At 43.0% G+C, this 12,041-nt stretch overlaps 1 protein-coding gene across 1 annotated transcript in view; it reads right to left on the bottom strand.

Moving 5' to 3' along the window:
* Positions 1–783: 783 nt before the first annotated feature.
* The window catches only part of RCN1 (reticulocalbin 1), a 31,917-nt gene continuing 20,659 nt past the window's right edge, over positions 784–12,041 (bottom strand). The window contains exons 5-7 of the mRNA XM_006128905.3: positions 11,341–11,401; positions 5,903–6,102; positions 784–5,039 (exon numbers count right to left, since the gene is read on the bottom strand). Of these exons, the coding sequence (XP_006128967.2) occupies positions 4,932–5,039; positions 5,903–6,102; positions 11,341–11,401 (369 nt within the window). The 3' untranslated portion in view covers positions 784–4,931. The remainder of the gene's footprint in view (positions 5,040–5,902; positions 6,103–11,340; positions 11,402–12,041) is intronic.

Below are 12,041 nucleotides of genomic sequence, written 5' to 3'. Positions count from 1 at the left end.
AATGGCAAGCAAGAAATTATGGTAAGTAGATCCGTCATTCAAATAGGCCGACGGTTCATTATACCTTAGCTTCACTGAAATATAGATTCCTGACCCGAATCCACTCTAATTTATTTTAGTGTAAATTAGGGCAAACTGCATATTAGTTAGGAAAATTACACTGGTGTAAGATCAGAATCAGAAGGGGTAAGGGTACATGATTGTTTCTGTTCTGGTTCCTGATTGTTCTACCACTAGTTTAGGTAACAGATAGAAGCTAAAGCCTCAAGCCTACTTTACAGTAACTGAAAGATGGGAGCTTTGCCATTGATTTCAGTGGGAGAAAGGTTAGCTTCCACATAGCAAGTAGTAAAGCATTAGGCAACCTTTTTAATATCATTGTGTAAGTGCAATTAGATCAGTTTGTGCACTATTTTACCTTTCTTTGGGGAATTACAAATAGTACCTTGAATGGAAAAGGTGACAGATTTAACCTAATTGAATCATTAAATGGAAATATAAGTCAATGAACATTAGCCACTTAGTTCATTTCATAAATCCTAATAATTAAAACTGCATGTACAATAATAAAGACTACTCCAGATATCTAAAAGGATAAAAATGCATCCTTGATGTGTCATGGCACCACCATAATGAAAACATTTAGTTAATGGAGGATCTGTGTAATAAAAGTGACCATACAGAACCTGCAGGTAGAAATATACAAACACATTTCCCAAAAGAATTTCACCACTTCACAATTCATTATGAGAATCTGCAATAACTGACAAGATAGGCACAAAATGGATTTTCATGTTGCTGGGATGAATTATGGCTTCCAGCAATTAATGTTTTTAGTCATATTAAGCAGATAAATAATGCTATCTGACATTACAGTATTTCACATTACACTAAAATTTTGTAACATTTGCTCATAATCGAACTTGAAATATGTTACCTAGAAAAAATATGTTATCTCTGGAACAGTCAAACCCCATTAGAAACCTTAGGCTTGAAAAATCACAATGTTAACAGTTATATCCCCTAGCAAAGGTTTGCTTTCCTTAAATAGTGTTAAATTCAAACCCAGAAGCTCTAGTCTCTTTCAGATTTACTCTTTCTTAGTGCATTGAGGTTGAAAGAAGGATTTAGTACACAAAATGATCTCTGTATTACTGAGCCATGGCAAGTGAAACTTAAAAAGAAATGCAGGAAGAGAAACCTTTAGAATGAAATGTACGCATGTTATTCATGACTTTCTAAATGCCTTTTAAATATTTGGTGAAGCACATGTAAATGTGCACAGGCTTGTTAAGATCACTCACAAATACCAATTAGCTAATTATTTGTAATCTACTTTTAATCAGCAAATGAATTGTTTCCACAAATGGACATATGAAAAATTATTTCACATTTTCAAGTATTTGATTTAAATCTGTCTGTAGAATTCCATAGGCCAAAGTAGAAAAGCTATACTCAGGTGAGTAATCTCACTGACTTCAGTGGTGCCTACTTTTGTATTTGGATTTTGCATGCATAATTAGAAATTCAAATTATGCAAGGCTGCAAAATTGTGTCCTGGCTCTCAAATATCCAAACAATATATGCAGGAGAAAATTTTGCTTGTCAAAACTTGCGTGCAGTTCTATATGAACACAATAGAGTCTGTTCAGCAATGTCATGGCTGGATGAAGTCATTGATGCCTCATATCTCAGCACCCAATTTCTATTTTTTGTTTTGTTTGGTTTTAAAGAACATTTTGGCTGGAAGATGTAAGAGAGGCAATAGACTTGGCAGGTGCATTCTCTGTGTGGGAAGCATTCCAAAGTTTTTTTTGTTTGTTTTTTTAAAAACACCCTGAAATCTCAATATGAAACCTCTCTTCAAGATGAATACTCCCAGGCTATGTCTAGACTGCAGGCTTCTTTCAGAAGAAGCTTTTCTAGAAGAGATCGTCCAGAAAAACTTCTTCTGAAAGAAAGCGTCTACACAGCAAAAGCGCATTGAAAAAGCGATCTGCTTTTTTGAAAGACAGCGTCCACACGGAATGGACGCTATCTCATATTTAAGCTGTGATTACTGTGGATAGAGTAGTCACTAGAGCACCTGTGCTTTTTCCTCTTTTCTCTTCTTTCACAAGAACACCCTCTTTCCCATCCACACACACCTTTTTCTGAAAGAGCTCTTTCGGAAAAAGGGTTCTTCCTCATAGAAAGAGGTTTACCCATGTTGGAAAAACCCCTCTGTTCTTTAAAAAAAAAAATTCCGAAAGAACACGAGATTGCAGTGTGAAGTGAAGGTTTTTTTGAAAAACGGACGTTTTTCAAAAAAAACCTCTGCAGTTTAGACCTACCCGCAGAGATGTCTGATGCATGAAGTATGTAAGAATGCAGCTGCAAAGTCAAATACATAAGCTAAACACTGCAGAGAAATTCTAATTCTGTGCTAGACACAGTTTTATTGTTTCACAGATAACATGGCATGGAAGCATCATTTTGATTCATAGGCTCTGGAAGGACAAAGTGTTTGCTTGTGGTATATCCCATTTTGTCCTACTGCATTTTCATGTAAGAAGCAGAACTGTTAGTAGACATTTTAGGCAACGTCATAGTGAGGCAGAAATCAGGTCGCTACAACACAATATTATCAAGATTGCATGATCTACACCAGCCAAAACTGCATGGAATCTAGTTTCAATCGAAACAGAGAATAAACTAAAGTGCACTTGTTCTCTGAAAAGTAACCCTGCAAAAATGACCTTTTCATGGAAGAGCTGGTTCCATGCTTGGCTTTTCTGCAATTTCTAAACAAATCTGCTCAGTTTACAAAAAAAACATAAAAAACACCCCCTCCCCCCGGGTCAGAGATAAAAGCTGTGTTCTTTCTGGCTCATTGTACTGTTACAAATGTATGACTATGCAGGGCAGATTATATCCACAGTGATACCTGTACAATTCCTTGTATGCCTGGGAGCAGCATAGTTATAACTGAAGAAAAAAACTGAGCCTACAGTTGGAACTTAGTTGACAATTCTGTTGACTGATAATGTATAAATCAGAATAAATTCCAGTTCATTCTTCCATAGCTTCATTGCCTCTGCATTGCCAACTGGGGTAAAAAGGAGGACGACTTTTCTCTGTAGACTTAACATTGCAGATGCGATTCAGAATATGTACTTGGATAGAAATTCAGCATCACACAGAGGATCAGAACAAGGCCTATACACCACTGAGTTAAAAGGGGCCATTTTTGCCCAGTCACTATTAGTCATTTTTCAAAATAGACATGTACTTTCAAGGACTCTTTCCCTCTAGCCTAGATGATCCTTTTTCTCTGCTGGCCTTGAAATTCATTTGCATCCAGAAATAATATCCCCAAATGTGGAGTCACAAGCAGAATGACCGTGTTTAGAATGGGGGTTGTTGAGCTTTTTTTTCAAAACACAGAGCACACATCCAAGAGGGAATGCCCTGTGGATGTCTCTCCTGCCATTCATACACGCGCAGATAAATTCCCCTGCCACTGGTGATCCAGTTAGAGCGCCGTGGTAGCTACAGCAATTGATTACAGAGGACTTAATGTATTTTTAGCTTCCTTTGTGTGATTTGTCAGCTAGAAACAAGACGGAACCATTGCATGTGCCCAGCCAGCGCTCTGTGGACCACCAGCAAGTGCTTCATGGACTACGTATGGTCCAGAGACCAGAGTTTTGGGCGCTATTATTTAAAAGCCTGTTGATGGTTCTTGTTTTTACTTCCCACTCCCAGATAAATCCTCTAACATTTCTGTGTCTTCGTAGTATCAAAAAGAAAGTTACAGTTTTATTGTGCAGGTTGTCAATGCAGTACTGACAGGAAAACCCACACAAATGAAAAGGAACAACAGCTCATATTATACAGTAAAATATGCTGCCACGTGGAAGGTTTACTGTTCTGTAGGAAATTGATCCACCTATCATACAACTTGGTGATCTAAATGTGAGTATATATGCAAACCCAGCATTTTAAACCACATGAATCCCTGACACAGCACAGAAGAGAACATAAGGCCCATCATTTCAAGAAGGGCCCAGAGGATAGAGGTCTCACTTCTTTTCCACATGGCATGAATAAGTCAACCCTAGCTAGTAGAAGTGGAGTGTGCAAAGCGTGGGAAGCATTGGAAAACAGCAGGTCCGTGTGCCATGAATCTTTTTAGGAAACAGAATAAGCAACAGCCCACAAACCATCCCATACTGCTCTCAGAAGTAGTAATTGTCAGAGTGGACTCTACTGTCCTTGTCAAAGAACAACGGTGAGTGACAGGCAATGTGGTAGATGTACTGCTACTGATTAGTAAAAGAAAACTGGGGAACAGTGATTAGTTATAGGTGCTGCACTTCAATGGTTACGTTCTGGAGGGCTGGTGCATCTGCCTTTATTCCACGAGGCCTTATTCATTCAGCACCACTGGACCCAACCAGGAGGAAAGACCACAGGATGGAGAAAAAAAGCCATAGTTCATGTCAAGTAAGACCTCCTTTTCATATGGGAAAGGGGAAATAACGATCTAAATTCTTAGTTACTATTTTTAACCCCCGCCCCCACTAAACTCAGAATCTATTTAAACACTCAATACATTTCTTCCCAATTAAAACTCGGTGTCCCTTCAGGGGGGAAAAAAGGGCATTTTAAAAAAATATGAAAACTTTTTAATGATCCTAAGAACTAAGTTTTAGAACATCATCCCCAAAGTGATACTGCAATCTATTCACAATAGAAAGGGTTTTTTTCAAATAAAAGTGTAGTGACTAGCTCTTGCATTTCTTGGAAGAGGCTATTTCTACACCCCATTTCTGAGGTTTGTTAAAAACTATAGGTGCAAATTATTCAGCCAGAAAATAAAAATACAGTGACTTCCTTAATGTAATGAGAAATTGAACAGTCTTTGGCACGTTGAGTTGTGAAAAATATCATAGTTCATCATGATTTTTTGTGAGGTCTTCCCCATAATTGGTAGCTTGGCTGCCAACAAACATGTTCCAATTCTGTAGAATCTCCTCTTTGGTTAACTTTTGATCCTGGAGGGGGGGAAAGTCTCTATTAGAACATTTTAAAAACCAGATAAAAGAAACATGAATGAAAGTTTCCAAGATGCCCAGCTGCGGAAAATTCTCCAGTGAAGGAGGCTGCAGACAATGGTTGAAATGCTGGCCCCTAGTGGAAGTCAATGATGTAACTCCCATTGAGTTCACTAAGATCTGCATTTCACTCAAAAGTATTTCATAATTAACTGATTCTGACACAGAACTTTCTGCTGTAAGTGCGTGCTGCTCATCTATTTGTACAAGCTCACATATGGTTTTAACTTTTCCTTTTTGATTATAATGGGAAATATTTTATCTGGCTTTGGCAATGATGATCACCTATATTTAACAAGTGAAATCCTTCTAAATACAGCTCTGTAGAAGGAAGTCGTGATCATCCTGACTCCAGTAGTGGAGAATCAGCAAAGTTAGAGAGAGGGGAACAACCACATTGAGCAATGGCTCCTATCCAGGTGCTGCTGAATTATTAGTCCCCTGTCATAGTGGAGGTGGAAGGGATAGGACAGACATTTGTCTTCTTTCTTATAGTCTTATATTTGTATCTCTCTCTTAAATCAGTTTAATACATAAATGTTCATGTCCCATTTCAAAAGAGAAAAATCTGTTGGAATTTTTGGGTATAGGGGGATAGGTTGGTGGTTTCTAATTTTAACAACTCAAAATGATTCTGCTGTATTAAGGCCGTAGCAAAACCATTTTTATCATCCAAAACTCTACCTAGACTACACCAATAAGAAAAGTAATTCAGAATCATCTCTTCCTGGCTGACACTCTGTAAAGGGAATCAGTTAAACTCTTAATGTAACATATATGAAATATACCAGAGCAATAAGTACCTTGTCTACATCCGATTCATAAACTAAGTGCCTGGCTTCAGCTTGTGCATGATCATAATCTTGTGGGAGAATCCAGTGCCTAATCTCCTCTTTATCCATCTTCCCATTCTTGTTTATATCCCGAAAATCTGAAAACTGCTCGCGTTCAGTAAGTACCCAGTCAGGTTCGGGTCCTCCTTCCTCATGGGCAAACATATCAGCTGGAGGGGAAACAAAGGTTTCGAAGTCCTATTTAGCGTGCAAATAATGCACAAAATTAAGGCTGGCTAGTAGTAGAAATCGCACAGTAACAGCTTGCACAGAAGTATTGTACGTTGTGCGGGCACAGGTGTAAAAGGAATGAGCACATGCATATACACCTTACTTCACTCAAATGGCTTCATCACTGTTAGTTCTAGCCATTCATATATCCCTGTTTTAGCATGCTAGTGCAATGCCACTTAAGTTAAGGGGCAGTCCCGGGTAACTGCAAGGCAAATTTGCCCCGCAATGTCTTCACTCTGTGATTTTTTTCCCCCCACCATCAGTATACATGTGATGGCATACAGCTCTTTCAGGATCTTGTTCTAATCTGCACTCATGCTCTTTCACGATAAGCTCAGCTATCCTGGTGAGAAAAGTGGGGGGATGTGGGGGAAGAACCAACAGCAGCATTACACATCATCCCTGCCAGCAAGTGTCTTTGTGAGTCACATCAGATTCCAACCAGAGAGTGGGGAAGGGAATTAAAGGCACAGGGAAACTTAAGAAACAAAAATCTGCTAAATGGAGCTGGATGGCTTTTGTCCTGCTTTTATGGCAGCCTCTGCATAAGAGAAATACCGCTGAGTAGATCAATTCCTTTTTAAATGCTAGACTATTGAACAGACTACAGCAAACTCCACTGGAAGATGAGGGCTGCACTGTACTAGGAAAGGGTGAAAAGAATTCATACAGAAGGGCTGGGCAAAATACAGCCTGGGGGCCGGATTCAGCCCATCAAGCCACCGGTTCTGGCCCATGGACCACCCTGCTGGGACCCACAGACATGTAGCTGCTGCAGTTTAAATCGCAGACTGTGCAGCTCTCTGCTCTGCAGGGAGGGGGAGGCTTCATGTGATCTCCCAGCCTCCAGCCCAATCCTCAGCTCCTATAGACTAGAAACAACCAATAGGAATTGATTCCAGCCAATCTCAGCTCCTATTGGCTGGAAACAACCAGCCAATAGGAGCTGAGAGACTGGCCTGACAAATGGGGGCAACACAAGCCTCTTTCCCTTCCAGAGCTGAGAGCCACATGGAGGGAACAAGCCTGCAATGTAAAGTGATCTGAGGCTGCAGCAGGCAGGGAGCCCAGCCTTCCTTGGGGGAGCTGCAGGGCTGCTGGCTTAGGTAAGCGCCTCCCAGTCAGAGCCTGCCCCTGTACGGTTTCCAGGTGTCCGATATCCTACCGGACAGTCCAGTATTTGAGCCCGCTGCCTGGTAAAAAAAAAAAAAAAATCAGACAATACCAGACACGTGTAGTGTCTGGTGTTCTCTGATTTTTCCGACTGGGCACCTGACGGAAGCCTGACGTGGACAGCCCTGCCCCCGCCAGGCTTCTGCGCAATCACAGGCTCCCAGAGGCGTTCGCAGCCCCGCCTCCCAGCTGGGAGGTGGGGTTGTGATCGCCGCTTATCCCATGTTCCTTTTTTTTTCCTTGTCCAAAAAATACCGGGTGTCCAGTATTTTTTGGGAGACCATCTGGCAACCCTATGCCCCTGCCCCTCCCGCACCGCAACTCTCTCCCCCAGGTCACCATCCAAACCCTCAGAACCCCCTTGCCCCAGGTCACAACTCCCTCCCAGACCCTGGACCCCCTCCTATGCCCTTCCCTCAGGCCTGAATCCTCTCCTTCACCCACACTTCCTGCACTCCGCACCCCTGCACCAGGTCACCACCTAAGCCCTCTATAGTCTGCACCCCCTTTTCCCAGGTCATAGCTCCCTCCCAGACTTTGCACCTCCTCCTAGAACCCCTCCCCCAGGCCAGAATACTCTCCTGCATCCATACTCCTTCCCTGATCCACCTCAACCCCCTGACCCAGGTCACAACGCCCCCTTCACCCAATTCCCTCTCAGACCTCACACCGTCTCCTGCACCCCAGTCCCTTACCCCGTGCGCCCTTCTGCACCCAACCTTCACCCCAGACCCGCACTCCCTCCACAGAAAAGTGCGGCCCTTGACCACTTTCCAAAATCTTGGGGTGGGTCCCCCACCAAAAATTATTGCCCACCCCTGTGATACAGCCACTCATCAGTGATCCGGGCTAAGAGAACACCTTGTGATAGACTGTGGATAATCAGTTTTGGTATACAGGAGTTACACTGCAGACCAGTCCATGCTGAAGTTAAGTTATGCACATGACCTGCCTAGGCAGCAGTACCTCTAGACAGCTGGTGCTTACGTAAAGAAAAAATAGGGAAAGAGTAAAGGGAAATCAGCGGTGACTTAATGTGGAGATGTTGGCCCAGGCCTCCCATCCTTTTATCAGTTGTAAGGGAATCAGCTAGAGGAACCTCAGTTTGCTTAGTACTTCGGTTCTCCCATCTGCACTCGCACACCAATCAACTCCCCCTGTCAGTGAGGTTCATTCTTTCCCAGCCCACATCTCTACCATTGGCCTGTTTAAAACTGACCCGTTTTGCTCACAGCCCAGTATGGATTTGATTGTCAAGACTATTCACATGTTCCTAGGTCAGGCTAGGCTTGAGGCCAGCTCGCATTCATGGGAGGCGCAGGTGCAACTCGCTCTGGGATTTGCTCCAAAATTAGCAATAAAAACCACATGCATGTGTTGGACCAGGGCTGGATTCCCCATTGCTGTAAATGAGTGTAACTCCCATGACATTACCAGAACTGCACGTGCCCATTTTAGTGGGAATTTGGCCCAGTCTGTAAAGATGCTGAAACATTTTTAGTTGCTAAACTTTCTTGGCTCCTGATCCAAAGCCAATGTCCAATGTCGTCACGAATGGTCCCTTGCTTTGGGGAAGGGGCACAAGCTGTGCAATGTTTGTGGGGTTTTATTCATTTTTTAAAACAAGACAAAGCAAAAATGTAGATATGACACACAGTAGCCAGGGTTTAGAGCACACAACAAAATCGCTACTCTATTTAATCTAATCTAATCCAAGCACATACAATAATTTAGACATTTGTTTTCCCAACTGTTGAAGAAAACTTCCAAGAACTGTTCATTGTTACTCTTTACTTTTGTAATAAATGCGGGCACACGAGAGTTACATTGTTTATTTGAAGTAACTGACAACTCTCCTCAATTTGATTTTATCACCTTTGCCAATGTGAGGTGGTCGTGACTAGAACATTCTGTGCTCCTATCTATAGAACTAGCATTTACATGGTAACAAATGTTGACAACTAGCTTGTAATTATATGTAGGTAGTGTCACAGAATAAACTTAAATTACTGGGGAAATTAGGCTGCTCTGTTATTTCAGTCATACCTGAAAAGCAGTTACATCTTAAAGCTAAATATAATTTCAAGGAGTGGAAGCCCTAACATTAATGAATGTGTGTATATTGTTCCTGATTATATGTAATGGAGTGATCTTTACGTAGCATTAGAAAGGAAAGGTTTTTATCGGCATCTGATTTCATGATTTTATGGTGCAACTTTCCTGATTAAAGAAATAAATCAACGAGGCAGCACGAGACGCGAGCTTCAATGTTAGCATGACATTTCACAAGCATAACACACACATCCTGTGCTGCTGAACCCCACTGTGCCTTCCCAGACCCTCCCCTACTGAATCGCACTTACGCTGTTGCAGTGCCCAGGGTGGCAGGTCTGCAGAAATGTTCGTGGTGCCCTGAACCCGCACTTCTCCCTCGCCCAAGCTCCCTCCCTCCCACAGCTGCCTAAGGCTCTGGGAGGGAGGGTGCAGGCTCTGGGCTGGGGTAGAGGACTGAGGGGTAGGAGGTGGTGCAGGATTCGGGCTCTGGACAGGAGTTTGGTGCAGGAGGGGGTGAGGTGCCGGTGTTTAGGAGGGAATGTGGGTCTGGGAGGGTGTTTGAGGCCTGGTGCAGGGAGGAAGAAGGTGGGGGTGCAGGCTCTGGGAGGGGATACGGTACCAGAGGGAGTGCAGGGGGAGGGGATGGGGGTGCAGTGCTTACCTCGAGCAGCGGTTGCTAGGCTGGGAGGCTGGGGGGGAAGGGGTGTCTCTGCATGCTGCTACCCGTAGGTACTGCCCCTGCAGATTCCTATTGGCCACGGGGCGCATGCAGAGCATGGAGACACCCTTCCCCCTAAAGCCACAGGGATGTGCTGGCAGAGACAGTCCCCTTCCCTCATCTCAGCCCTTCCCCAGCTTCTACTCTGGCGTCCCCTCCCTGGCTTTTTCCTCTGCCCTCCACTCTCTGCTTCTGCCCCTTTCCCAACTTTTAAAATCCCCAACTTGCTTACAGGTATCTCCCCCTCCAGTTCCTGCCCTCTCTCTGACAAACACAGTTTTCCATCCCTGGCTCCTGCCTTCCTTGGCACTTTTATTCTTAACCCACTGCTGCACTATCTCTGCTCCTGCTCCAATCCACTTCCCTGCCAAATTCAACCCTGCCCCCATCTATGCACTCTGCCTCCTCCCCATCGCTGTTCTTCTTCCTTCACATCAGGCTGCTTCTTAAATCTCATGACGCTGTCTAGATTCTGGTGCCAGGTCTTTTGGGCAGAGCAACCTATCCCCAGCTCAGCCCCTGCAGCCCAAGGATGGAGCAAGAGCAGTTACTGTGGGGATGGCACCTAGACAGGAACTGCGAGAGGACAGAGCATGGCCAGTGCAGCTGGAATCTTCGGAGAATTTAGTTGTCAAATGGTAACAAGACTGATCATAAGGGAACTATGATTTTGATTCCAGAGATTTGTAATTTGGCCATGTTTTCACAAGTGCTGCAAAAGGCACATCCCCGGAAAGGGGTGACCCTTTCCTCCCCCCCTTTGACAAATTTCAAGTCTTTGCTTCAGAGCATGAAAGCTGAGCAAGGAAACAATTGTAAAAATAAATAAATACAAAAACACGGGAGACACAACATTTTACTCTAACCTTATTCTTGGAAATAGTCAAACCGTTTCAGCTATAGCTTCTCCAGGAAAAAATATTGGCTTAGGCAGACATCTGGCATAAAAAAGTCAGTCCAAGCCATTGAAGTTTGGCAAAGTTATAAGAAACTAAAACCAGAGGTGTTTAATGGGAAGTGTTAGAAAACCTTTGCTATTGGTGTCTCTACATGCCTAAAATGAAAAGAAACATTTTGATTTTGTTTGTTTAGAATGTATGGGTATGGAGATGCTCTTGTTTGTGGTAAGTATTGACTTCGATCTGAGAAGACAGGGACTAGTGGAGTGGAGATTTTTAAAGTACTTGTGCTAAATGTGAAGGAGAGGCAATTCCATTCCAGCACTTACCAATGTACTCATCTTGATCCACAAAACCGTCCTCGTTTTTGTCAATGTCCTCCAGTGTTTCCTGGAAAACATTTTTCAACCCCCCACAGTGATCAAGAAATAACTGAACATTCCAACAGCTCTCTTTATGACTAAGCGCTACTTCTCAAAATGATCAAAACTGAAATCCTAAGAGAAATCCTGAGTAACTGTGCCATGTTTGGCTTCTCTCATTGGACTGCCCTTTTGGAAGATTTCACATTGGGAGCTGGCCTGCTCTTTTATTCATTGTGCACAGAAATGTTGACATTGTCTAACTCCACTGTGAGTTTTGTGAAATACACAAATCTCCTGTCAGAGTGAAGAAATTCCATGCACATGAATGGCTCTGGTAACTTTGCAGTTGAACAATCGCGATGGCACCAGTCTTTTGTTATATCTAGACACCAGCCCCCAGTTTAAAGTAAGGGCTCATCTATATACAAACGTGCACCAAAACATCTAAATCAGATTTTATTCATAGCTCATGCTTTTCCAGTGCAAACACTTTTATTCTTTTTATTTTTACTCTCATTAAACTGAAATAGGACTGCAAGTCTATGTGTAGACCATAAAAGAAGTGAATTCCATGAAGCACTTTCCTTTCTGTTCCCTGGGTTGGCGACTATTTACGTACATGCCTGTTTCTGAAATCCTGCACTGAAAGCGTAGGGAAGTGCATC

The sequence above is a fragment of the Pelodiscus sinensis genome, chromosome 4 (assembly GCF_049634645.1).
Source record: "Pelodiscus sinensis isolate JC-2024 chromosome 4, ASM4963464v1, whole genome shotgun sequence".
NCBI lineage: Eukaryota > Metazoa > Chordata > Testudines > Trionychidae > Pelodiscus > Pelodiscus sinensis.
The sequence above is the reverse complement of the archived record's forward strand: the minus strand, read 5'-3'. Positions and strand labels throughout refer to the sequence as shown.